Consider the following 22,803-nt stretch of genomic DNA (forward strand, 5'->3'; position numbering starts at 1 on the left):
CTTGAACGTCGTTCGCGTCCGTCAACCCGTACTGCTCGATCAGCTCCTCTATGGTGGCCTACTGATTCAGCAAGTAGCCCTCGTCTTCGTCAAGCTTCACACGTATACCGAGAAGCTTCCCACCTCCCCAAGATTCTTATTAGAAAACCTACTATTCGAGCGGAAAAACGCATTCATCAGCTCCGCCGTGGAAGCCGTGACCAGAAGGCCATCGACATACACGCCAACGATCGTCATCTCCGCGCCTTCTCGTTTGTAATACAGGCGCATGTACGTCACGCAACGCGTGAGCCCCGCATCTACCAATTTGCAGTGCAACAGTTTACTCCACAATCGGCCCGCTTGCCGCTTGCCGCACAGCGACTTCTTCAGGCGCAGCACCAGCCAGTTATTTTCGCTCATGCCTAACTTGCGTAACGCACTCTCACTGATCTTCACTCCCTGCGAGATCTCCAGGTAGGTCTTGAGATGTTATTCTTTGTCTGCTTTTACGTACGCGTTGGAGATGTCGCCGGTGTCTCGCTGGTACTCCCCAACGGCGCGCAAGCACCAGGATCTCCTTCACTGTGCTCAACCCCATGACCGCTGCGAAGGTCAGACTATAATCGACACCGAACACTTTCTCGTTGCCGCACGCAACTAGACGGTCTTTGAATTTCTCAATGGCTCCATCCGCGTCCAGTTTTGTCTTCAACACCCATTTGGTGTGTAGTACGTGGCTGCCGATCGGCGGCACCACCACGGCCCACACTTCGTTCTCCTCCAGCGCCCTGAGCTCCTCCGCCATGGCCATCAGGCACTTTCTCCAGAGCTTGCTCCTTTTCGCATGTCTGTACTTTTTCAGGCCAGCTTCGCGTACGCTATTCACCACGTCTGCAGGCTGCCTCTCACTATCATCATCCGCGGGCTCCCCCGCTCTCCCACCGTTCGCGTTGTCACCTCGGCAGTCTTCCGCGTTGCTGATCGTGTTTGATGCTTATCTCGCGTCCTGCGGCTTTTACTGCCATCGCGCTTCCCTTTTGCCTTTAATTTCCATCTCAAAGTGTCCTTCTCCGAAGCTTCAGTGCTCTCCGACTCATCTGACTCATCCAGGTGCACGCGCTTCAACTGCGCATTCTGTATGTCTGACAACACCTCGACGTTACTGACGTGGTGCGCCACCATGACTACCATATCCCTCGGGATATACACCTGGTAGTCCTTTCTTTCCTACGATCATGCCCGGCTTGCCACTCTCGCCCAGCGACTTGTTCTTGGCGTCCACGTGCACGGTGCACGGTGATCCAAGCACCACAATGTCGCCCAAGTCCGGCGTGCTCTTCGTGAGCATCTGTAACGGCAACTCGAGCCCGGGTTCGCCTTCGTCGTACTTCGGTTCAATAGAAAAGCTGCGCATTCCGCCGCATCTCTCCAAAACCTAAGGGGTAGACCGCAGGCGAAAACCATGCTCCGCACCATGTTCATGATAATGCGGTGTATTCTCGGCCTTGCCGCTGCTTGCCTGCTTACGGGGTTCGCTGATCGACCTCGCAATGTTGATGCTCTTGCAGAGCAAGTCCAGCGTCTTGTATTTCCCACCGCCGTCTGTCCTAAGTACGTGTATCTTGCAGTTGAAGCGGCGTTCAAAGAGCGCCATGAAGTGCTTGAACTTCAGTGCTGCCACGTTCTTGGTCCTCGCTAAAACCGCCCTACAGTAGTTCGTTTGGTGATCTATAAATTGATCGTGTATCGGTTACCGAGCCGGTCCCTCGGAGTCATCGGCTCCTTCAAGTCGGAGCAGATGACTCCTCCGATCACGTCGATAGGCGAGTTATTTCCACTGTTCTTCTTCGACTGTTTTCACTTGGTTTGCTTGCCTTGAACAGAGGCCAAGCAGTTTGCCCTCACCTCATCCGTGATGGCGATCCCCCGACGCCGGGTCCTTCGCCATCCGAATGATAGTGTCGTAGTTAAGGTGTCCCATCCTACGGTGAAACAGCATTAGCGGGCCAGTCTGTACGTCCTGCCCCACCACCGCCTCCTTCGCCGCGATCACGAACATCAGCACATTGCCCGTGCTCCTTGCATCCACGGACCCATCGTGCTGACCGTCAACACGTTGTTTGACTTTTTCACGTCGAGAATCACTGGTCCTCCGTCCATTGCTGCAAGTACACAGCGCTTCCCGCGGTACGCTAGCTCATACCCTTGCATTATAATATCCCTACGAGATGATGTTCCTCTCCAGGTTCTGCGTACTGCACGTTCAGCAATCGCACCCTCGTCGGCTTCCCCAGGGCCGTCGTCATTAGCAGTACACTACCGCGTTTCGTCACTCTGAGCACTCCTCCGTCCGCCCCCACACACTGACGCTCGAAGTCCTCTGAATTCTCCAGTAGGCTTAAGTCGCTTACCAGGTGACGGCTTGAGCCGCTGTTGAGGTACAGTCTCCATTCTTGGGTGTCGCTCCGTCGACTGTGAGCACGAAGTCCGCGTCTCCGCCTTCGCCCCACTGTGGCTTACACTTGTTCGGACACGTCGCTCTCAAGTGGCCCTGTTTGCCGCACTTGAAGCAATTGCTAGTGTCCTCCTGGTCCTCGCGCACATTGTTCACCACCTCGTGCCCCATTTTCTTCCCGCGCAGTTCGATCTCGGTGGATTGTGCGAAGTGTGCCAGCTATTCGGCCTGGCGTAAGTAATCCGTGCGTGCGAGACTCAGCCGTGAAAGCATAGATACTCTCATGGCTGAATCAGCGTATTTTACAATGTTATCTAGCACTAGGCTGTCGGCACCTCCACACGATTCGCTGACCGCTACCAAGTACAAGTAGTGTTCGGCCTAGCTTCTCGTGGCGAGATTTGGTGTCGTGAACATCTTCATACTCTGTGCTGGCGTGATCTTCGTCGCGAACGTGTGCAGCAGTCGCTGCATCGCGTGCTCCAGCGCCTGGATCTCCTCCCACCAGCCCTCCACCTATTGGTTATAATAATTCTCGGCCATGCCGGTCAGGTGGTGGCCTAGGATGTCGACTTTCACATCTTCCAGCCACTGGTAGCCACTCGCTCTCTCCGCGAACTGAATCTGCCGCACGAAATGCTTTCCCCATGACAAGAACCCGTTCCCTAGTCCGTGGTAGAGCTCCTTACCGTCAAATGGGCGAATGCCAAGCTTGCGTTGCCTCGTGTCCGGCACTCACGCGAAGCCTGGCACCGGTGTTGGCGGCTGGTAAGGCTGCGTCGGCACGTAGTGCTGCGGCAGCGTTGGCTGTGGTGCATGTGCCGTCTCCACGTTCGCGGCCGCTTCGGCGTACCCGTGCTGCTTCACTCCGAAGTACGTCGCCGGTAAGATCCCCGGCGAGTTCCGTGGTGGTGGCAATTGGTCCAGGGCTTGACGGTCCATGACCCCCAAACCTAGTGACGAGCCGAACACGCTGGTCTCCAAGTCTTTTAGCAGCTCCTTCTCTTTTTGTCGCTCCTGCGACGCTTCCAGGCGCTCCATGCGTTCCGCAAGGCCTGTGGAAAGGCTCAGCAGCTTTTCCTCGTGCCCTTCGGCTTGTACGCCGTCTTGACCTCGTCGCTCTCATCGTACTGGCTGCCGGTCCTTCCGTGACGAGCTTGTGCTTCCTACTGCACGCGGTGTTCATCCGCGGCAACAGTATGAACCATTGGGCTCATAACCTGTTAGACAGAGGTTTTACTGTGAATATGTAGAAGTGATATTTGCTCTTAACTGTCTTCCTGCAAAATATCCTTGGCAACCATCTGTGCCACTCGTTTGTGCTCATCCGTAGAGTCGGCGCCCGAACCGGTCCTTCTCGGCACCGTGGACCGTAATCACGGTCAAAAACTAACATGCGCATCAGTAAACACGGCGAGGACTAGCGCTCTCCAGGCATCCGCGTGAATCCGCTGCGGTTCTTCATAATTTGGAGCATATGGGGCTTCTGAATTCTGGCCACGGTTTCCGGTGCTTCTAGCGCTCAATTACAGCGCCCCCGACGTGCGGGTGTCGACGCTGGAAATTGATATTATCTCCTTCTTGGTCGTTGACTGGGCACGGCCGACTATCAAAAGGCGCAACGCCGTCGTGACGAAAGGAAGAAGGGCTAGCTCATTAGGAGCGGACTCTGGTATTACAGCCGGCACCTTAATTACTGCGGAGAGATCATGATGTGGATTATTTGCTTCGTAAGCGTGCACACACCGTCGACCACGGAGCTGAAAGCTTCAGCGCCGCTCGTATTTCGTATTTTAGTGGTTGGTCTGTCGTTCGAGATGAGGCTTGCCAGTTTAACGGCTGACCAGGTGCATTAGTGAAGCGAGTTGTTCCAGCTGCTCGACGCTATCCTGCACTTTCTTACCCTTGTCCTCGAGGAAGACGTTGCTCACAACTGACAGAGAGTTGAGGTAGCGGCTGCGATCTCCGTCAACAAATGAACGTTGTATTGCGGTAGCTTTATTCAGTATGTAACGTTGGTATGGCAAGCAGTTGCTACGAATTGCTGAAAATTATCATTCTTCCGAAGTAGTTGGTAAATACTGGTTGCACATTGGCACTTTAGCAGAAAATGTGTATTGTATGCTTATGCCGGCCAATTTAGCCTCGATGCAAATAGAGAACTTTCGAAGCTCACTTGATTTTAATTTGAGTTTCAGAACGGCGCGTTTTAATGCAGTCTGAAAGAAGAACGCGCGCCAACCAAAAGCTCGCTTCGAAGGTCCACTGAGCACGTCCGTTTGACAAGTTAGCATTAGCGCGATGACAGCAGAAGAAGTGGTGCCTAACACGTGGGTCAGGCACCGGTGCCGCCTGCCATGCACGCGGACATATCGCCTTGTGTACGCAAGAACTTCACAGTGACTGACGATCTCGTTCTGCTACGCCATGGGAGGCTTGTGTGGGTGCGGCACATGGAATCATACAGGCGTTTGAAATATTAGCTGATAAGTGGTAAAGGTAGGGTCGCTGGCCACTCATACGACGCAGGGGCTGGCACCGACAACATGGTATTGTGTGCACCAGGCGAGGGTGATGTCGCTGGACAAGCAGACAACGCTATGGTGAGCACCGAAGGCATCGTATCCTGGCCACCAGGTGGAGGTAGTGCTGTTGGACACACGGACGACGCAATGTCAGACACCGTAGGCGTCGTCGCTTTAACGTCATGTGGAGGAGGCGTTGCTGGATATGCGAGCAACGCAGTGTCAGACACTGGAGGCGAGCTCAGTGTTAGAATCTGGCGCAGAGGATAACACGGAAGGTGGATCAAACACCATTGTCATATTAGTGCGATAAACTCAGTGATTCCTGGCATCCTTCCCAGTCCCCTCGCGTTGTGGAGGCCTTCTATGAGGGCACCATGGTGGGTTGTAACCCACTGAAGAACGTCCGGTAGAAGCTGGTAAAGCACATGGGCATGTCGGTACCGCGGGAACGAGCAGTCCGACGCTTCCTGGAAACGGACGCACGCCTGGGTGCCATTGACCTGTGGGATCTGCGCTCGTGTTGCTTGCGGGATCACTGCAGACTCAGCGGTGCGCCTGGCGCCTTGGGTCCGGGAACTGCCCGCACGAAATGGACGTTGTGGATCAGTTCCAGCACGTCGACTGCCGGCACGAGATGGCCCTGGCCCATCGAAAACGGAGCTAGAAATAGCGCTGTGAAGCACCTAGTGCACGTATCGTTGATGCTCGGGAGAGTCACGGCTGAGCACTCGTAGTGCACGAGTGTTCAAGTCGCGACCGTCCACACCGGTCAAGAAATCCGTGAAACGTTCGGTAAGCACTGTCTGGTATAAGTTGCACTCTGTGTGCACAACTTGCGGCGGGGACCTGAGCATCACATTATGAGCAGCATCGCCGTGAACAGTACAGAATACCGCCACCAGATCGACCGGATATCACAGCGCTGTCGTCTCTTAAAAACATGGATGGCATGATGGAGTTGGTCTGCCTGGCAGATCTGAAGGGAAGGTTCAGGCTCGAGACCACTCCATTGAGAGTCGTCATGAATGCCCATGCGGTCCTGCCGGAGCGTCTCAGGGCTCTCTGAGGACAGGAAATGGTCGGTGGGGCGATTGCCAAAATTTACGACAAATAGCATCTTGGCAGTGACTTTCAACACTCGGTATCGGTTTGAAAACTCTCGCGTTGAAGCATGGATCCGGTCTGGTCGTGCATCGACATGTCGAGAAACCAGTAGAGTCCATCCGTACCTTGGGAGGACTGGTCGAACCGAGGGCTAACGTGTGCAATGGTATGCTCTGTAGCTTCATTCTCCGATGAGCGAAAGAGACTCTTACCGGCCGGTTGATGCCCTAGGGGCAAGCGGCGCGAGAAAGGGAGCGGTGAACGCGTGGTTGTGAGCAACAGCGCCGACCTCTCAGAGAGGACGGAGAACTCCGACGCTGGACACGATCGTGGTGGGGGGGGGGGCGGGGGGACGGCTCCGAGACCACCGTCGTAAACAGGAGGCAACCGGGAGCGAGAACGGGAACGACCACGCCTGGTGTGCCTATGGTAGCGAGGAGAAAAACGGGAACGGGAGTGAGTCCGGTGAAAGGAACGTGAACGTGAGGCTCCAATAACAAGTCGGCGTCATCCACCAGAGCCAAGCTCGACATGGGATAGTAAGACACCACTTGACCACACAAGAAGACGTCAGACGTCTTGAGGAGAAAGCTGGAATGGCACCGTGGTGTGACCAAAAAGTAGGTACTAAAGCGTACATAGCAAAACAGGGATAACAGTGGGCATTCATCAATGGCCCGTGGGATGGCCCAGTTTACTCGACTCTGGGACGCGAGCTGAAGGTTCTGAAGCCGACCGATACCGGTCCGCTCCTCACGGAGGACGACGGCATGTGCCTCCCGGTCTGGCAGGCGACCTAGACCATCATATGTCACGACCAACGTCGTGGGGTTTGCTAGTGGATTGAGCATTTGTCCCCCTTGATTGATACGTGGCGAGAAGATGCGATTCATGATTGGATGATATTCGAATTTATAACAGGGTGGGATTCGTGAAAATTTGAAATTAAGCAAAATGCGAATTTCACCGTCGTTGTTTGCCGGTATTTGTACTGTACAATTATTGTCCGCATTTACTGTTAGCACCAAAGTGAGCATCTACTTTCGGCTCTACAAGAACATGTCGCCGTTCAGTACTGGATCCCTTTCTGGCGGCTGACGTCGTCCCACCGTGCCCTTCCGCCGAGCTTCATCCGGAGCTTTAATGCGCAAGATACGACCTCGGAGCGCTAGTGTGTGAGTGACGCTGCGCGGCTGGTTCTGGCTTGGAGGGATGGGCTTAGGAACGGACGCCATGTTAAAAAATCTTCTGGCAGCCAGGCTGCGTCTTCGTGGAGCAGTGTGCTCTGTTGGTGCTAAGCTATGAGCTTGGGCTGCTGGGGCTCCAGCTCTGGCGTGTCAAACGGTGAATGGCCGGGAGAATTCTTCGCTCTTGGAAACCCACCTCCGCTCGTACTTAACCGAACATTGTTTTTCAAAATTCATAGCACGACTTTGTCATTTATAACAAATAAATCACTGTATTAAATGCTATTGCGTAAATCGTCCCACTCTTTTTAAACTTATCATAAATAGCTTTTCATACTCTTAAAAAAATTGTGCACGATGACGCGGAAGTCGAAGAAGGCGGCAAAGGACGATGTGACACGGGTGCGCCGCAAGGCGATCCCATGGGAATCCGACGGCGTGTCACCGGGCTCTCCTTCGTCTTTTGATGTTCTCATGATGTGGCTCGGGACACCCGGCAACGCCGAACGTTGGCGTCGCGAGAAGCGCAAGGACCTAGTTAAAGAGATCATTCAAATGCTGGCGGCCAATGGCATCCTGCACCGGGCGGTGGGAGACGTGCACTCCAAAATATGGTACATGGAGACCCAGTTTACATCTGCGAATGCATTCTTAACCCGAAAGGGCCAGCTAGACGCGTTCCAACGGGGGGAAGCGGGCCCTGACATTGCCAACGAAGTGCTCAAGCTCTGCCCGCACTATCAAGACATGGCGCCGTTTTTTGGAAAACTTAAAGCGGGCAAAAAGGTGCAAGTAACGCCGAAGATTGCTTCTAATGGGGCAGCTGCTGTTAATGGGGCGAAGACTGTGAGTGATACAGTTTCTGCAGGCGGCAGCGTGAGTGCTGCAGGGGAGTGGAAAAGGAGTTTGGAGAAGGACCGCCGCGATACTGTGACTGATAAATCTCATTCTAGCGACCGAGGAGAGAAGGTGGTGAACGTATCCAACGGAGCCAATGGAGATGAAACGAGTAAACAGCAGCAACAGAAGAAGGAGAAGTTGACGGCAAAGAAAAAGGAGATTGGCGGTGACACGACTGGTACGAAGAAGGCAAATGGAGTCGATGCTGTCACTAGAAAGAATATTAATGACGTAGCGGGAAACAAGAAGAAGAGTAGCGCCGATGGGAAGAATGGTGCGGCCGAAGCGGGCTCGAATGAAGCTGAGAAGGATATATTTAGTGGTGCTGACGAACAGAAGATTGACGATGATGTGAAGCAAGCACGTAACGATGCAGTTGCGAAGGATGAGGGGGAGGGCGCTCTTGCAGATGTCGAAGATGGCCAGAGCGACATTGGTGAGGACGATCAGAACGACGGCGATGAGGACACAGATACATTTTCAGAGCAAGGAGAGGCTCAAGCTGACGACGACAGCGAAAGTCAAAGCTCTGACGAAGCAGAAAAACCTCGCGCGCGCATTACTGTGAGAAATGGAGTACGAAGTCCGTTTAAGACAAAGCCTCAGCAGATCGAATCGGAAAGCAGTAGCTCCGAGGAAGAAGATGACGAATACGAAAAGAACGACGTTGAGAGCGGCCACGAAGAGGGCGATGGCGAAGAGCAAATTCCGTTAGCTCAAACGGACGAGGTTGATCCTTCACCTGTAGCTGAAGAGGGCGATGAAGTGGAGCAAGACGGCGAAGAGAAGGAACACAGTGAGGTCGACGAAGCGGATCAGAGCAAAGCGGAAGAGTTAGAAGATACTGAGGAGGAGGAGGAGGTTGAGGAAGACCCGACTGAAGACAGATCAAACACCACGGCAGCGGACTCGACTAACAATTCGGACAGCAGCTCTTCTAGCGAGAGTGAAGATGCTGAATCGGAGGAAGAAACGCCACCTACTCAGGTGAAGATTAACTCGGATGCGGAAGTAGAGTCCGGAGAAGACGAGTCCAAAGCAGAGGACAATGAAGACGATGTCGAGATGCTGAAAGACTTTGACAAGCGCGACTCAGACGCCCACGCGCCTGTGGCGGAGGTTGAGCCTGCCGTGGTGTCTTCTGAGCGGAAACGCAGCGTTTCCAGTGAGGTGCCCCCCTCTCCGAGGCCTAACAAGCGTCCCAGAGCAGATAAGGATTCCGTCCACATTACCAGAGACCTCGAGCGCGCAGCTTTCGTCGAACGAGCAAAGCAAGAACAAGACCAGCGCGACGAGCTGTTCAAACTTGAGCGCGCCAAGCTCGAGTGCGAGCTACAGGCAAAGCAAGTGCAGCTCACGATGGAGCGATCTCTCGCCCGCAAGAAGCTTCTCGGCGCAGGTATAGACCGCGCCGAGGTCGATCGTGTGCTTCCACTCAACTAAGAAGCCTCTAAGAAACATTTTGAACTTGAAATTTAAGTTGCTTGAAATGTCTAATGTTGCACCGATGTTGCTCACTTAGAATCTATGACAATCCGAATTTCTTGAGTGAGCTACATGTCGCCCAAGCCTAAGCAGGCCCGCAAGACGCCCCAGAGCGCGCTGTCGGACAACGCGCGGCCGGGCGGGCCGACTACTATGGACATACTGATGCGCTGGCTTACTACGCCCGGTAACGTGAAGCGCTGGCGTTTGGAGCCGCGTGCGCCGCTCGCGCGTGAGGTGGTGGAGATTATGCAGGACGAGGGGCTGGCCCACCGCCAGGCGCCATTCGTCCGGTACAAACTGGTCGCTATGGAGAAGCAATACATCACCGCCCAGAAGTGGCTGCTAGAGACAGGCATGCACGACGCCTTCTTGCGAGGAAAGGCTTCGAAAGAAGTCCGTGCCCATGTTAATTACTTGTGTCCGCAGTATAAGAAGCTGGAACCGGCCTTCAGAGGCGCTCCATTCAGTACGAAACACTCGGAGACAATTGAACTCGACGATGAAAGTGCCGAGGACGTGGAAGCAGAGGAGAAGCAGGAAGAGGCGAGTGACGATGATCATCTGGATGGAGAGAAGTCCGCGGCTCACCTCACCGAGAATCGGGACACGTTTAGAGACCTGCTTTTTGCTCGGAAGAATAGTGAAGCGGGGAAGGAAAAGGCTTCAATGTCGGCGGATGATCGACAGACGAAGGCTCGGGCGTTCAGAGATCGACTTCTTGCTGACAAGGGTGCCGTTAATGAGAAGGAGAAGAGCACGACTGCGGCTCCACTGAAAAAACACAGCAGACTAGCAAAACAGCTTGAACCTTCACCTGGTTACGCCGCAGCAAGAAAAAGCTTGACGACTCCGGAACGGGAGGAGAAGACTAATGCAATCGAAGAGCAAGTCCCGACTACGACTGCTGATAACGTTGCTCAGAAAGAGAAGACCGTGCTGCCGAAGAAAACCAAGAGCTTATCTAAAGTGAGCGTTCTGTCGTCAGCTATGCAGGTTGCGATGGAGCTAGCTGCCCCGGAGGTGGCGAAAAAAACATCTGCTTCTGGTAAGAAGCGCAAGGGTCGAACACCGAAAAATACAGCCGATGCAACGAATGGCACAAAGGAGAGTGCAAACGGCGAGAAGGAGGTTGCACCAAAGACGGGAGCTGCCAAACGGAAGAGCTCGGTAGAGGATGTGACTGCAAATAAGCGCAACCGGACACAAGAGCAGGTGGAGACGGACGCCAAGGACATGAAGGAGATAGAGCGTGAAGCTCTGCTAGAACGAGTTAACGATGAGCGCAAGATGCTGCTGAAGCGTGCCAAAGATGAAGAAAAACAGCGCCGTGATGTGTTTGAGCTGGAGCGCGTCAAGCTGGAATACGAGGTAGAGTCGAAACGGGTCCAGCTGTTGTTTGAAAAGGCTGCGGCGCGGAAGAAGCTGGACCAGCTTGGGGTTTCTCAGGAAGAGATTGACAACATCCTGCCGCTATGAAAGATGCCAAGAAATGAGCCACGAGGTGCGGGAGTGAAAATTTGCAAGTTAGTTGGTTATTGGAGTTTGCGTACGGAGAAACCAGGAACAAAGGCTAAACCTTTTACTTCGAAGTACTAGGATCATGTCTGTCTTTGGTTTTATTTTCTTTGTTTTTCTGCGTGTGAGTTGTTGATCAACTGAAGAGCCTCTTAACCACCTCACTTTGGCTGGCCATTCAGATATGAGTTTTCAATGCTGCAAGCCCCCGACCCCACAACAACGAAAGCCACAAACTTGCACTAACAGTAAGCTTCCTTTTTTCATTTTGTTTCTCCTATTTCGTTCCGCTTTATTTCTTGCACCCGGCCTTGTGCAATTTCCAGTCAGCTTTCTGACACACTGGACTACAGTAAAACTGAGCCCTACATCGCGAGCATCGCAGCGTGCCATTCTTCGAGCACCGGTCAGCACCACAAATGCGCTGAATCGATCCAGGCATCATAACCTTGCCCGGGGCCTTGGCACGGGCCAGTGCAGCTCCCGCAGCCGCACCTCCATTTCCTGCCGCTGCCGCAGCTGACTGCACTTTGGCCGTTTGTACCCATGGTGCGTCACCAGACACCTCACTCAACCGGAAATCCATACGCACAAAGTCGTCATCTACCAACAACCAATTCTATCAGAAAACCAGGACAAAACACTCCATAAGTTCCCTTCAGAAATCTGTACTCACCGTTATCGAGCACCCGTCCAATGAACGCATCACCCTTGACCTCCAGCATCTTACCACAAGCCTGAGCAATAGCCGATGCGCGGACGTTGGTGGGCAGCGCCTTGGCAGTACCCTTGTCGTCCACATACATGTTAACGCCCACGTGCTTGACGTCGGCCGTGTTGAGCACGAGCGGGATCGAGTCTACGAGACTGTCCATCTGCAACATCATCTGCAGCATTTCATCGGTCAACGTAGCACCCTTGGGCAGCTGAGCCAGAAGTTGCTGCTTGAAAGTTGCCTGTTGCTGCTGATTGGAAGCCGCAGTGGCACCGCTCTTAAAGTGCTCGCGCAGACGTTCCGTCAAGCAGCCGAGCTGCGCCTCCTTGTCTTGCGGCAGGTCGACTGCCCATTCTTCCAGCTCCTTGGCCTCATCCGCTGGCACATAAACCACGTAGAAGTTCTGGCGCTTCGCTTCGTCTTCGCCAACCATCGTCAAATTTGCAAATGAAGGATCTGAAAATTAAAAGATGCTAACTGGAAATTTCCTAAAATGACCTAAGCTTGTTGTAAATTTGGGATGGTAGAACAGTTAGTGTACTTTTAAGAAGTTGACAGACGTCACCACACTCGCGTTTTATGAAAGATGAAAATGAAGATTGAAGGCAGTCTCCAACTCATTATCGGCCCCATGTTCAGTGGTAAGAGCACGGAGCTTATCCGCCGCATCCACCGTTACCAGCACGCCAAGCTTGATTGTCTCGTGGTCAAATACCTCTTCGACACGCGCCACTCAGAGGAGTACGCCACTTCAATTGCCTACTGTAGTTTGGTGACTAATGGTGCTACTATACCGCTACTTTGCAGAATGCTGTCGACTCACGACAAAGTGTTCGTGGAGGCAATGCCCGTGCAGGCTCTGGCGGAGGTTCGTCCGTTTCTAAAAGAGTACGACGTGATTGGCATCGATGAGGGACAATTCTACCCGGATGTGAGAGTTGACAAAGAGTTGCCTAGTCTCGCTGAAGAATGGCGTCTGATCTTCACTTTGGTGTCATATTTTGGTTTAGCTGGTCGAGTTCTGCCAGGAGGCAGCTAACCTGGGCAAGGTGGTGGTTGTAGCCGCACTAGATGCGACTTTCGAGCGAAAAGTAGGGTGCTGTCAAGTGAGGGGGGATACGACCGGGTGCTGAGGTGCTGACTGGTGCACGCGTTTTGATCATGTAGGCTTTCGACAACGTTATTGAGCTGATCCCCACGGCGGAGAAGGTCATCAAACTCAACGCAATCTGCTCCTCTTGCGGCCAAGATGCAGCGTTCACAAGACGCCTTGTGGCCGACAAAACGTTAGAGGTGCGAACTGCTACAACCACATCAACTACATTCCTGTGATCTTCGTTCTTACTTTGAACGTCGTCGATATGTCAGCTCATCGGTGGTAGTGAACTATACGAGCCTCGTTGTCGCCAGTGTTTTACATGTTAGCCTCAATTGAGAGCAGTATCCCAGAATGCTGTCTTATACATGTACACGTAGAGCTTATCAAGTTTTTCTTCAGTATTTTTGTTAACAGTGCTGGAGTAAATACTACTTCCTCTGGTCGGAAATGATCACGCGAAGTTAGTATGATAGGTCTTTCAACTGTTCAATCCTCGATAGAAATTTGAAAAAACCTATCATACTAACTGACACGTCTTTCAACTACGTATTACTGTACTGTGTAAGAGGCGTTGACGTATCCTGAGTGTGGATAACCGCGTTCATATCCGCTGTTGCGCTCGACTTCTGTGCATTTTGATAACACCAACTGTACGTGGCGACAACGAGTTGTGTATCTCTCAACGGTTATTGGACGTCACTCCACCACCACATTGTTATTAATATAGGTACTCGCAAAACTGTTGCCGAAAGCTTTTGTTCTCGCAACAACAAGTATCAACCCACACAGCTCTATCTAATACAACCTTCACCAGTCACTTTACCATGATAACTTATCTTCGCACTTTCACCTGTCGGCTTAGTCCACTACCTTTACTGTCCCGCTTCCTCTTCCCAGCGGGCGGTGCGCTAACGTTCGCCGTCGCTGGTGTGCGTGAATCCTTCTTTTCCATTATAGTCCTCACCACTCGGCGACTCGTCTTGCCCGCTTTTCCATTCTCCGCCCTCTTAGCAACAATAGTATTGACAACCACAACTTTCTCTTCGTTCGCCTCGCAGTCCGTCGTCTCGGCATCCGATAGTCCAAACACACAATTAAGGACATGATGTCTCATAAAACTGTCAACCCAGGAGTCCGATACAGCAAATCCGTCCGTCGAGACCTTGCCCTGCTGGACGAGCTCCTTCGCTTTGGTCTTCACTTTGGTCACCGTCACTGCCTCGTCCTTATCGATCTGTGCCTCCAACCACTGCAGCATAGCATTCTCCACATGCGGACACTTGATCACTTTCGGCTTCGGAGGCTTCACTGGCACGGGCGACCGCTTGGTACATACACGCGGCTTGGCAGGCTTCCCGGCCTGCCGCAAGATGATGGAGATTGTGGGCTGTGACGGCACGAAGCTGAGCTGGAATGTGTCGGCCACCCACTGGCACAACTGCGTCTGCTTCCATTCGGGCTGCTTGTCGCTTTGGCGCACGATCGCCACCCTCTGCTCCTTGCTTAGCACTGGTTTCCGCGCCATTTCGAACGGGATCAGATTTGTTGGCGCGACTTTTTGACAAGGAATTATTTCAACAAAAAAAGCAAGTTCATTTATAAAAAAAGAAACGTTTTTTACAGCATATTACTTTAATTAAATTTCTGTTAGATGGCATCACCTGCTCCGCCACCACGGCGCTCTCGCCGCAACCTGACGTACGGGGAGAAGCTGGTGATCATCCAGAAGAAGGAGGAAGAGCCCGCATGGACGCAGCGCAACCTGGCGCTCTGGGCCAAGGAAGCGTTCCGCCTGGAGAGCAAGCCCACACAAGCCACTATCTCCAACCTGCTACGCGACAAAGACAAGCTGTTGAGCGCTGTGGTGCCGCCTGGGTTCCGCTCTGCACGGAAAGTGAAATACCCGGAACTAGATCAGATGGTGCTGCACTGGGTACATGCGGAACTGGAGCGCGGCGAGTGCATGACGCGCTCGTCTGTGCAGACCAAGGCTGTGGAAATTGCCCAGGAGATGCAGCTACCTTCGGACCTGAGCTTCTCTAAGGGCTGGGTCAGCAGTTTTATGAGCAGGCACCAACTGAATTTCTCCAAGAAGATTAGGGAGCAGGGAACGCCCCGCCAGAACATGCTGGCGGTGACGACAGAGGCGATCAATAGGACGGGGCAGGTGCGGGTGCAGCAGGTACATGAGGAGACAGATGAAGAAGAAGAGGAAGTAGCTGAAGAGACGGAGGAAGTCGAGGTGGATAACGCAGTGGAGGTAGAGGAGGAGCAGACTGAGCAAGTACAGGAGAGTAGTCGGGAGACGTCCATTGCAGAGGACGATTATTCAGCGCCGAGACAGACTGTGAAGCGACGACGGATGGATAGCGGTGGTGATAGTGCTTGGCTGTCAAGGGAAGAGGAGGAACGGGCGATGAAGGAATTGTTGCTGGATTGGATTGCGGTTCCTGGCAGTTATTCAAGATGGTGGTTTTTAAAGAGTGACGAGGAGAAGGAGCCGCTGTGTGACGAGATTAAACTGTTCTTGCGCTCGCACGGACTGCATAATGTGGGCAGTGTAGACATTCGACAGCAGCTCACAGCATTCGTGGCGACGTTCCAGGCGGCGCAGAAGTGGTTAAGGCAGGCGAGAGTGGACTATCCGCTTAATGTTGCGGAAATGACGTTGGAGCAGGAGGAGGTTAAAAGCCACGTACTGCAAATGTGTCCGTACTACGAGAGGCTGGTATCAGTGCTTGCTCCTTACGTGAACTATGACGATAGCAGTGCGAGTGTGGCGCAGAGTGCTGATACTCCGGCAACAGCAACGCTCAAATCTGCAACACCTTCGAATAGTAATAGTACGCCACGTATTCAAACAAACGATACGACTGTCGCCGCTAATAGTCCGGCAAAGCCAGCCAAGATTTCACAGAGGCAGAGCACCGAGTCCAATACTGAAGACAACAGCGACGACGAGACCAAGGCGCAGAAGCGGCATTTGTTCAAGTTGGAGTGTGCGCGACTCCAATCCGAGATCGAGACTAGGAATGTTCAACTGGTAGTGGAGAAAACTTTGGCACGAAAGAAACTGCTGGACGCAGGCATCTCTCCTGAGGAGGTGGACAGGATTTTCCCCTTGTGATGAATGAAAAATTTACAGAGGGCAGTGGAAGTTTGTAGCATCTGCTGGACTATTGCCCGTATTTGCTTTCGCTGGATTGCTTCGATTCGATATGGTGAGTTTTTGTGGACGTGGTTGGTCTTGAGGACTTGCAGTGGCTGCGTGGTTCGTTGACTACCTGCTTTTCACCAGCGATGGCTGCCTCTACTGTGCTTCATGATAGTTTCGAGGCACGGACACGCATGTTGGAAGCTCGTAGCAAGTTTGGTTGGCTATAGTAATTCGTGTGTGTACATCGTTGGACAGATTAAAGCTCGAGGTTGCCCCACCTGTCACCGCTAGTAAAATATCATGGAATTTTATCGTACTGTAGTCCAAATGCGACGCGGTAACCCTGATTTTGCAGTCGACTGTAATTGCCTTTGGTCCCAGATTCAGTGAGATGCAAGACTCTTCAAGAACTCACGCCAACATTGTGTTAAGCCCGCTCCTCTGGTTGGAGCAAGCCGATTAGGCCTCACCGCGGTTCTGGGATTCTGATTCTAGGGATTCAAAATCGCCATCCTCCATTCATGTGCTTTTGCAGTGGCTGACTACGCCCAACAACTACAAGCGGTGGCTGACGGAGGAGAAACGTCCACTGTGCGAAGAAATTGCTGCTTACTTGGAAGTGGAAGGTAGAACACGTCGTAACGCCAATTAGGTCTACAGGAAGATAACAGAGTTGCAAAAGAAAGTTGAGGCTGCAACAAATTGGCTAATAGCTCATGACGCGTTTTAGCGGGGCGAGGTGGCGAAAGCTGCGCGAAAGAAACTCACTAAAATGTGTCCGTACTACGAGGAATTAACGGCCGTTTTCTTAGGTAACAAGGCTGTCAAGTTCCGAAAGTGAGTACCCTGAAGCTCCCGCTGTGACGATGATGATGACACAGACGATGACGAAAAGCAGTCGCTCTGCAGTAACTCATCAGAGGCGCAATATGATGTGACCGATGAGGCTGAATGTGACAGCAAACAACTTCTTCAATCGCACACTCACCGTTTGCTCGACGTCGAGTTCGAGTGCAAAAAGGATCAGCTGGAAGCGGAAAAGATCTGCAGCGTGGCTTTGAGTCGCGAGAAGATGCTTGACGTCGGCATTGGCCGCGACGAGGTTGACCGCCTGCTCCCCCAGTGAGAAGAAGTCGCTAGCTGCCGTAATGTAGGAAGACCAAGCCAAAGGGCTGTAGTTTTCGAGAAGATCCTCACTTTCATTAAATGGAGAACAATGTTATGTTTATTATGTGCATGTCGTTAGTACAGATGGAATTTCCCAAGCTAGCTTCATTTGCTAGCCAATATACATCTTCGGTGCAGTGGTGGCGTTCAGGCCTTGAATTCGTTAACACTGGATTCGTTGTATAGGGCGGCATACAGTGCTGCGCGCAGATCATCTCTGGTCTTGAAGTGTGGCAACTCCAGCGTGTTGTAGCACGCATGACTTCGGAAGTAAGCCACGCCGCTCGCGTCGGTCAACGTAAACTGGGACAGCTGGCCGTCGTAGTTTGTAAGACCCTGGAATCCTACTAGTGGGACGTGTGAGTAGCCCGTAGTAAACTGTAGTAAACTCTTCTGGTAAACTTGTGACATCTCCTTTACGACGTCCCAAAACCACGTCACCTCTTGCCGCGGCTCCAGTGCCAAACGCGTGTGAAGCTGCCAATCCGATACACTGATCTCATCAGAGCCGCAGAGTAAGTAATCCAGCTCTTCGTAGTCAAAAGGCAACAGCATCCGCTGGGGAACGACATCATAGAATCCCTTGAGAAACGAAGACAATTGCGGGGCCACAGACTCAAACATCACAAAGCGGAACTTGCGGTCCGCGAACTCGAACTTGTTGTCGTCATTGACTTGAATTTTCCTTCCAGCAGGGATGAGCTCGACGATCTGAGCATGGTTGCCATGACGCTGTGTCACCGTGAAATCCAATTCCAGGGACTCCGCACCATCGTTGTCCAACAGCCACGTCAAGTTCCGGTACATCTCTGCATCCAGAAACTCCAAGTCTCCGAACGTGATTGGCGTTCCCAGTATCATCTTGAGCAGCGGAACACACAAGTGAAAGTTGAGTACAGCTCCTTCTAGTAAAGCTCGCCCAATCAACCTCCCAGCAGCGTTGAAGTGCTGCAAATGGTCCTCTCCGAGCACGCGCTTCGACTGTGAGTTGATGAAGAACGTTTGGTCGCTGCGTTGTGTACAGGAGAAGAGTCCGACATCCGGGTCTACTAGCTTCTCGATCAGAAGCGTCAGCCATCCACGGTGCAGTCCACCGACCTCTTTTCCGTCACTTGATACGTCTCCCTGATCAGCGAAACTGACTTGAAGACGCACCGATCGGATGTCGTCCTCCCGGATGCAGTTAATGTGCTGTACGGATTGTTCTAAGATGAAGTCACGATGCACCGACAAGTAGGAGCGAGCTGAGTCATCTACTGTCTGAAGGAGTGTCGCTGCACTGGCAGCGAAATGTGCGTACTTCGTCGGGAAATCCTGAGCTGAGAGTTCCACAGCCACGTGCTTGAGATCCTCCAACGCGTCAGACAAATCGACACGCGGAGGTGGCAATGGGAACTGCGTCGGATCAACGTCGCGTGGTTCTAGCAGCTCAAACTGCACGCCAGCACATGGATCATACCCCGTGCTCAGACTTCGTTGTCGCTGCTTCGACACTTCACGCTCCGCTTCAGGTTCAGTCTCAGGCGGCAGCGCAAAGCGCAACACATAGCCCGGGGAGCAATCGCCTCCCTCTGCCAGTCTGCGGTGCCAGACAAGGCGGTTATGCGCATCCAGTTCCCTCGTCCACTCCCGACGCTTAAGGGTGCGAGGCAGGGCAACATCTTCATTGAGAAAAGGCAGAACGGAGGCAGGAAGCTTCGAATCGGAGCTCAGCAATCCGCACAGGGCGCAGCGCAGCACATGCGCAAAGTTCGTGAAGCCACAGGACACGCAGGCTGTACACCCTCGCTTCGCGTCTCTTATTGTGACAAAAAGTTATAGTTAGTTAGGACTACTTTGCCAGTCGACTTCATCGATTAAACGCACCGTTGGGCAGCCAGCATTCTGGGTGCTCACTGTTGCAATGTTCAAAGCGAAAACAGCAGTAAGTTTGCGGTGTCAGCTGCCACAGTTTGTTGTCGTCACGTACGTGGTGAGGATCATGGAGTTGTGAGGTTGAACAACGACTGTGTTGCGCACAGCACGCTTGATAAGAAATGCGGCAGCGATCAAAAGCACGGCTATACAAACGGATAGGTCACTTGCTGCTAGAAGGGAGGCGCCTTTGGTCGCCATTGTCTTCGCGCTGAGAAAGAGGTCGCGATCTGAAGTGGTGACACCCGTAACCGTCCGACAAACCCATATCTGTGAAAACGTATGTCGAGAGCGGGCCGAAACCGTTATCAGGAGAGGCAAAAGTTCTGCAACAACTGATTTCTCTTGACTGCTTATGAGTAAATTTATCTACGACTGTTTGGAATCGAACAGAACTTTTACGCCTTTTTGAATCAGGACGGGTCATGGTGAAATGAATGATGAGAATGGCTGCGTACACCGTTTTTTTTTTACGAAGAAAGTCCAATACAGTGGGATGTGTATCCCCTTCCCCGACCAGATGGACTGAGCCATTCCATGACCATCACTCTGACTGGCGACCCCCTCCCTCCGTCCATTTCAAATTCAGTCCACACAGCAAGCACGTGGCTTGGGTTTAGCCTCCGGAATGCCGCGCAGACACGCCCGCGCGCCAAAACGGAGCGATGAAGCATCCGGAAGTGAGGCTTCCAGTAGTAAAGATAGTGACAGTGCTGCCGAAACTTCTAGATCATCGCTACGCCAGCGAGCCCCGACGCGCAAGAAGAAACGACCGAGCACGCATATTTTGCGTCGTAGAACCCGAAGTGGGGGTAAGCTGCCTAAACGCCGAAAACGTGACCATAAGAAGAGGCGCTCTCGCTCACACAGCCGTGGAATGTCTTCGGACGTCTCTGGATCTGACGCTATCAGCACCAATGACAGCTCTGAATCCTCCGGTGCGTCTGAATCGGACACTACCAGCGGAAACAACGCTACCGTTTCATATCGTGGCTCTGGGGATGGTGGTATCGTCGCTCGGGATGATTTGGTTCACGTTTCGAAGATTGACGTGAAGATGTTCGATGACTGGAAGACACTGGAGGCGTACTTACGGAACTACGGTCGCCGAACATACCAGGTGTGTGTGCCAATCTCAAGTTGTGGCACAGTCTGAGACTGTATCTAGATAATCAATCATCTGCGCAGCTCGCCTGGCTGTTTGCAATCAATCGCTGTGTTTCGTTCTTTGCAGAAATGTTTACCTTACGTCTAATCGCGAGGGAGAGAGGCGGTCTGATCGTGCGACAGGTCCAGTCAGTGTCGCAGGTCGGTCAATATTTGGCAAATCAGATGGCGAGCTAATTGTGTGACGCTTTTGGATATATTTGTCATTTTGGCATAGTTAGGTCGAGTCAGAAAGATAGGAGCGGTCGGTAGGATGGGAGAAAACTGTATTAGCCGGGCCGGATGTAGCCATGCGAAAAGGCAGGTCAAAGCAGGAAGACAGGGAGTGCGACGGACGGACAGACAGACCGACAGGTTACAAGGTTAGGGAGCGGGAAATACTTTACTTTCAATCAATCATCTGCGCAGCTCGCCTGGCTGTTTGCAACCAATCGCTGTGTTTCGTTCTTAGCAGAAATGTTTACCTTACGTCCAATCGCGAATGCGAGAGGCGGTCTGATCGTGCGACAGATCCAGTCAGTGTCGCAGGTCGGCAGGTATTGCCCAATCAGGGCGCGAGTTAATTGTGTCACGCTTTTGGATATATTTGTAATTTTAGCATAGTTAGGTCGAGTCAGAAAGGTAGGCACGGTCGGTACGATGGGAGGAAACTGTATTAGCCAGGCCGGCTGTAGCCATGCGAAAAGGCAGGCAAAAGCAGGAAGAGAGGAAAGCGACGGACTGATTGACAGACGGACGGACGGACAGGTTACAAGGTTAGGAGGCGGGAAATGTTGTGCCCGTTTCGACGAGAGGCAGTGACCAAAGTATACGCGCGAATAACGTATAGCCGCAAGAGTTTAATCTGTGTCTGACACACAAAGTGACACACAGGATGAGTTTGAGGTACAGCTTCCCTCTCAACGCCACACCCATGTACTCAAATAAACCTTTGTACTCATACGAATCTGACAATGTGCAGCCCGCCTGACACGATGTGTTATGCAGACACATCGTCAGCTGCGGACTGCATAGCTGGAAACACTTCGAGTTAAACAAACACTTTCATTCATAGCTATTATAACAATATTAACGAGCACTAAGAACTAGAATAGAAGTATGCATTGAAAGTTAGCTAAACAAGCTAGACACACATTGTCATGTACCTGTAGCGCAGGTACTGAATGCTCTTCTTGTCGAGACAACCCGGTGTGTCCGCCCCAGCGAATACCTCGAACGCTAGCAGCACATATATGCCGCAGTTGTAGCTGTCGGTTTGGATCCCCAACTGAGGATCATATGTTTTGATGCGGATCCTGTGCTTGTCGCGACCCGGGACCATCAGTGAGAGATTAATAACAGCAGTGCGGAGGCCAATCCTGTACGACGACTCCATTGGATCGTACGTATACAAAATTCGAGCGCTCACATCGAACATGATCGCACACCAGTGGTTGCCGTGGGCATTCACTGGTATTATGACCTTCTCGAAGGATAGCCCGAGCAATAAATCGGCCAGTCTATCGTTGTCCAATGTCACTTTCGTTGGGGACTCGACCGTTATCAGATAGGAGCTCCCCACGACAATGGACGACTTCGTTCCAAAGAGTTTCTCCAACAGGTGTTGCATCGTCGTGTCACCCAAGCAGCCTTTAGCAGCGATCTCCAGCATTTTCCGTCTACAGAAGATTTCATTATATATGGTTAGAGGTGAGTGGACATAGTTCATGTCTGGTGTTCGTACCTCAGGTGCCAGCAACTGGGATCTTTCGACCTTGGCCTTCATGTCTGGATCCTCCTGAGTCTTAAGCGCAGGGGGCATTGGGATGTCAAAGTTAATCGTCTGGCACCATCTGACCACTCTGTCTACAAGGTGAACCGTCTGGATGGAGATATGATATCTCTTCATTGTAGCAAGCGTGCTAGTTTTGAATACTCCTAGACCAGGAATTTTCACGACAGCTTCGGGTTCTGATAGGTGCTCGCTCACTATCTGCAGTGCAGTCACCTTCTTTGTGCATTTGCGGAGTAGATCCTTCGGGAAGACGCGTACTAGCTCATCTGCATCAATAATCGTCTTGTTAGCCGGTAATTTCGCCAGCTTATACGCAATCGGGGCCTTGACATTCTTGTCCACCATCAGCACCTTGTACTTGATCACTGTTGATGAAGCCGATGTGTACGTTGGATGGACCTCCAGCGCTCGAGCCAGCGTGGCGATCGTCATGTTCTTGCTGTGCATCTCCTAATCTTCTTTAGTCATATGAACCGCAAGGTTTTGCGCTTTTCTAGCAGCTTTGGTCTTGGTCTTCGGTCTCCCTCGCGACCGCGGAGGAGATGCAACGTCAAATGCGTCGGAATCATCCTCCAAACGAACAGGTCTGGCGATCTGCTCAGGTGGGCCAGTTGGTGACCCCGATTGTGCGGATGGTTGGGTGCTCTCATC

General features: G+C 52.3%; 6 protein-coding genes across 6 annotated transcripts; 3 read left to right on the top strand and 3 right to left on the bottom strand.

The window, feature by feature from the left end:
• Nucleotides 1-7,613: 7,613 nt before the first annotated feature.
• PITG_01740 (uncharacterized protein) lies at nucleotides 7,614-11,120 on the top strand (the record flags this gene model as incomplete). The annotated part of the gene is made up of 2 exons (XM_002908310.1): nucleotides 7,614-9,555; nucleotides 9,706-11,120. 2 exons carry the CDS (start codon nucleotides 7,614-7,616, stop codon nucleotides 11,118-11,120), a joined length of 3,357 nt encoding a protein of 1,118 aa, XP_002908356.1.
• Nucleotides 11,121-11,451: 331 nt separating this feature from the next.
• Nucleotides 11,452-12,307, bottom strand: PITG_01741 (uncharacterized protein; the record flags this gene model as incomplete). Its single annotated transcript, XM_002908311.1, has 2 exons — nucleotides 11,452-11,762; nucleotides 11,836-12,307. 2 exons carry the CDS (start codon nucleotides 12,305-12,307, stop codon nucleotides 11,452-11,454), a joined length of 783 nt encoding a protein of 260 aa, XP_002908357.1.
• A 153-nt stretch (nucleotides 12,308-12,460) lies between these two features.
• On the top strand, nucleotides 12,461-13,206 carry PITG_01742 (thymidine kinase; the record flags this gene model as incomplete). Its single annotated transcript, XM_002908312.1, has 4 exons — nucleotides 12,461-12,615; nucleotides 12,682-12,805; nucleotides 12,885-12,965; nucleotides 13,042-13,206. The coding sequence occupies 4 exons, from the start codon at nucleotides 12,461-12,463 to the stop codon at nucleotides 13,204-13,206; spliced, it is 525 nt and encodes a 174-aa protein (XP_002908358.1).
• A 443-nt stretch (nucleotides 13,207-13,649) lies between these two features.
• Nucleotides 13,650-14,231, bottom strand: PITG_01743 (uncharacterized protein; the record flags this gene model as incomplete). Its single annotated transcript, XM_002908313.1, has 1 exon — nucleotides 13,650-14,231. One exon carries the CDS (start codon nucleotides 14,229-14,231, stop codon nucleotides 13,806-13,808), a length of 426 nt encoding a protein of 141 aa, XP_002908359.1.
• A 393-nt stretch (nucleotides 14,232-14,624) lies between these two features.
• PITG_01744 (uncharacterized protein) lies at nucleotides 14,625-16,100 on the top strand (the record flags this gene model as incomplete). The annotated part of the gene is made up of 1 exon (XM_002908314.1): nucleotides 14,625-16,100. One exon carries the CDS (start codon nucleotides 14,625-14,627, stop codon nucleotides 16,098-16,100), a length of 1,476 nt encoding a protein of 491 aa, XP_002908360.1.
• A 1,344-nt stretch (nucleotides 16,101-17,444) lies between these two features.
• On the bottom strand, nucleotides 17,445-19,412 carry PITG_01745 (NEDD4-like ubiquitin ligase, putative; the record flags this gene model as incomplete). The annotated part of the gene is made up of 3 exons (XM_002908315.1): nucleotides 17,445-19,072; nucleotides 19,164-19,192; nucleotides 19,267-19,412. 3 exons carry the CDS (start codon nucleotides 19,410-19,412, stop codon nucleotides 17,445-17,447), a joined length of 1,803 nt encoding a protein of 600 aa, XP_002908361.1.
• Nucleotides 19,413-22,803: the final 3,391 nt, after the last annotated feature.

The sequence above is a fragment of the Phytophthora infestans genome, genomic scaffold (assembly GCF_000142945.1).
Source record: "Phytophthora infestans T30-4 supercont1.2 genomic scaffold, whole genome shotgun sequence".
Taxonomy (NCBI): Eukaryota; Oomycota; class Peronosporomycetes; order Peronosporales; family Peronosporaceae; genus Phytophthora; species Phytophthora infestans.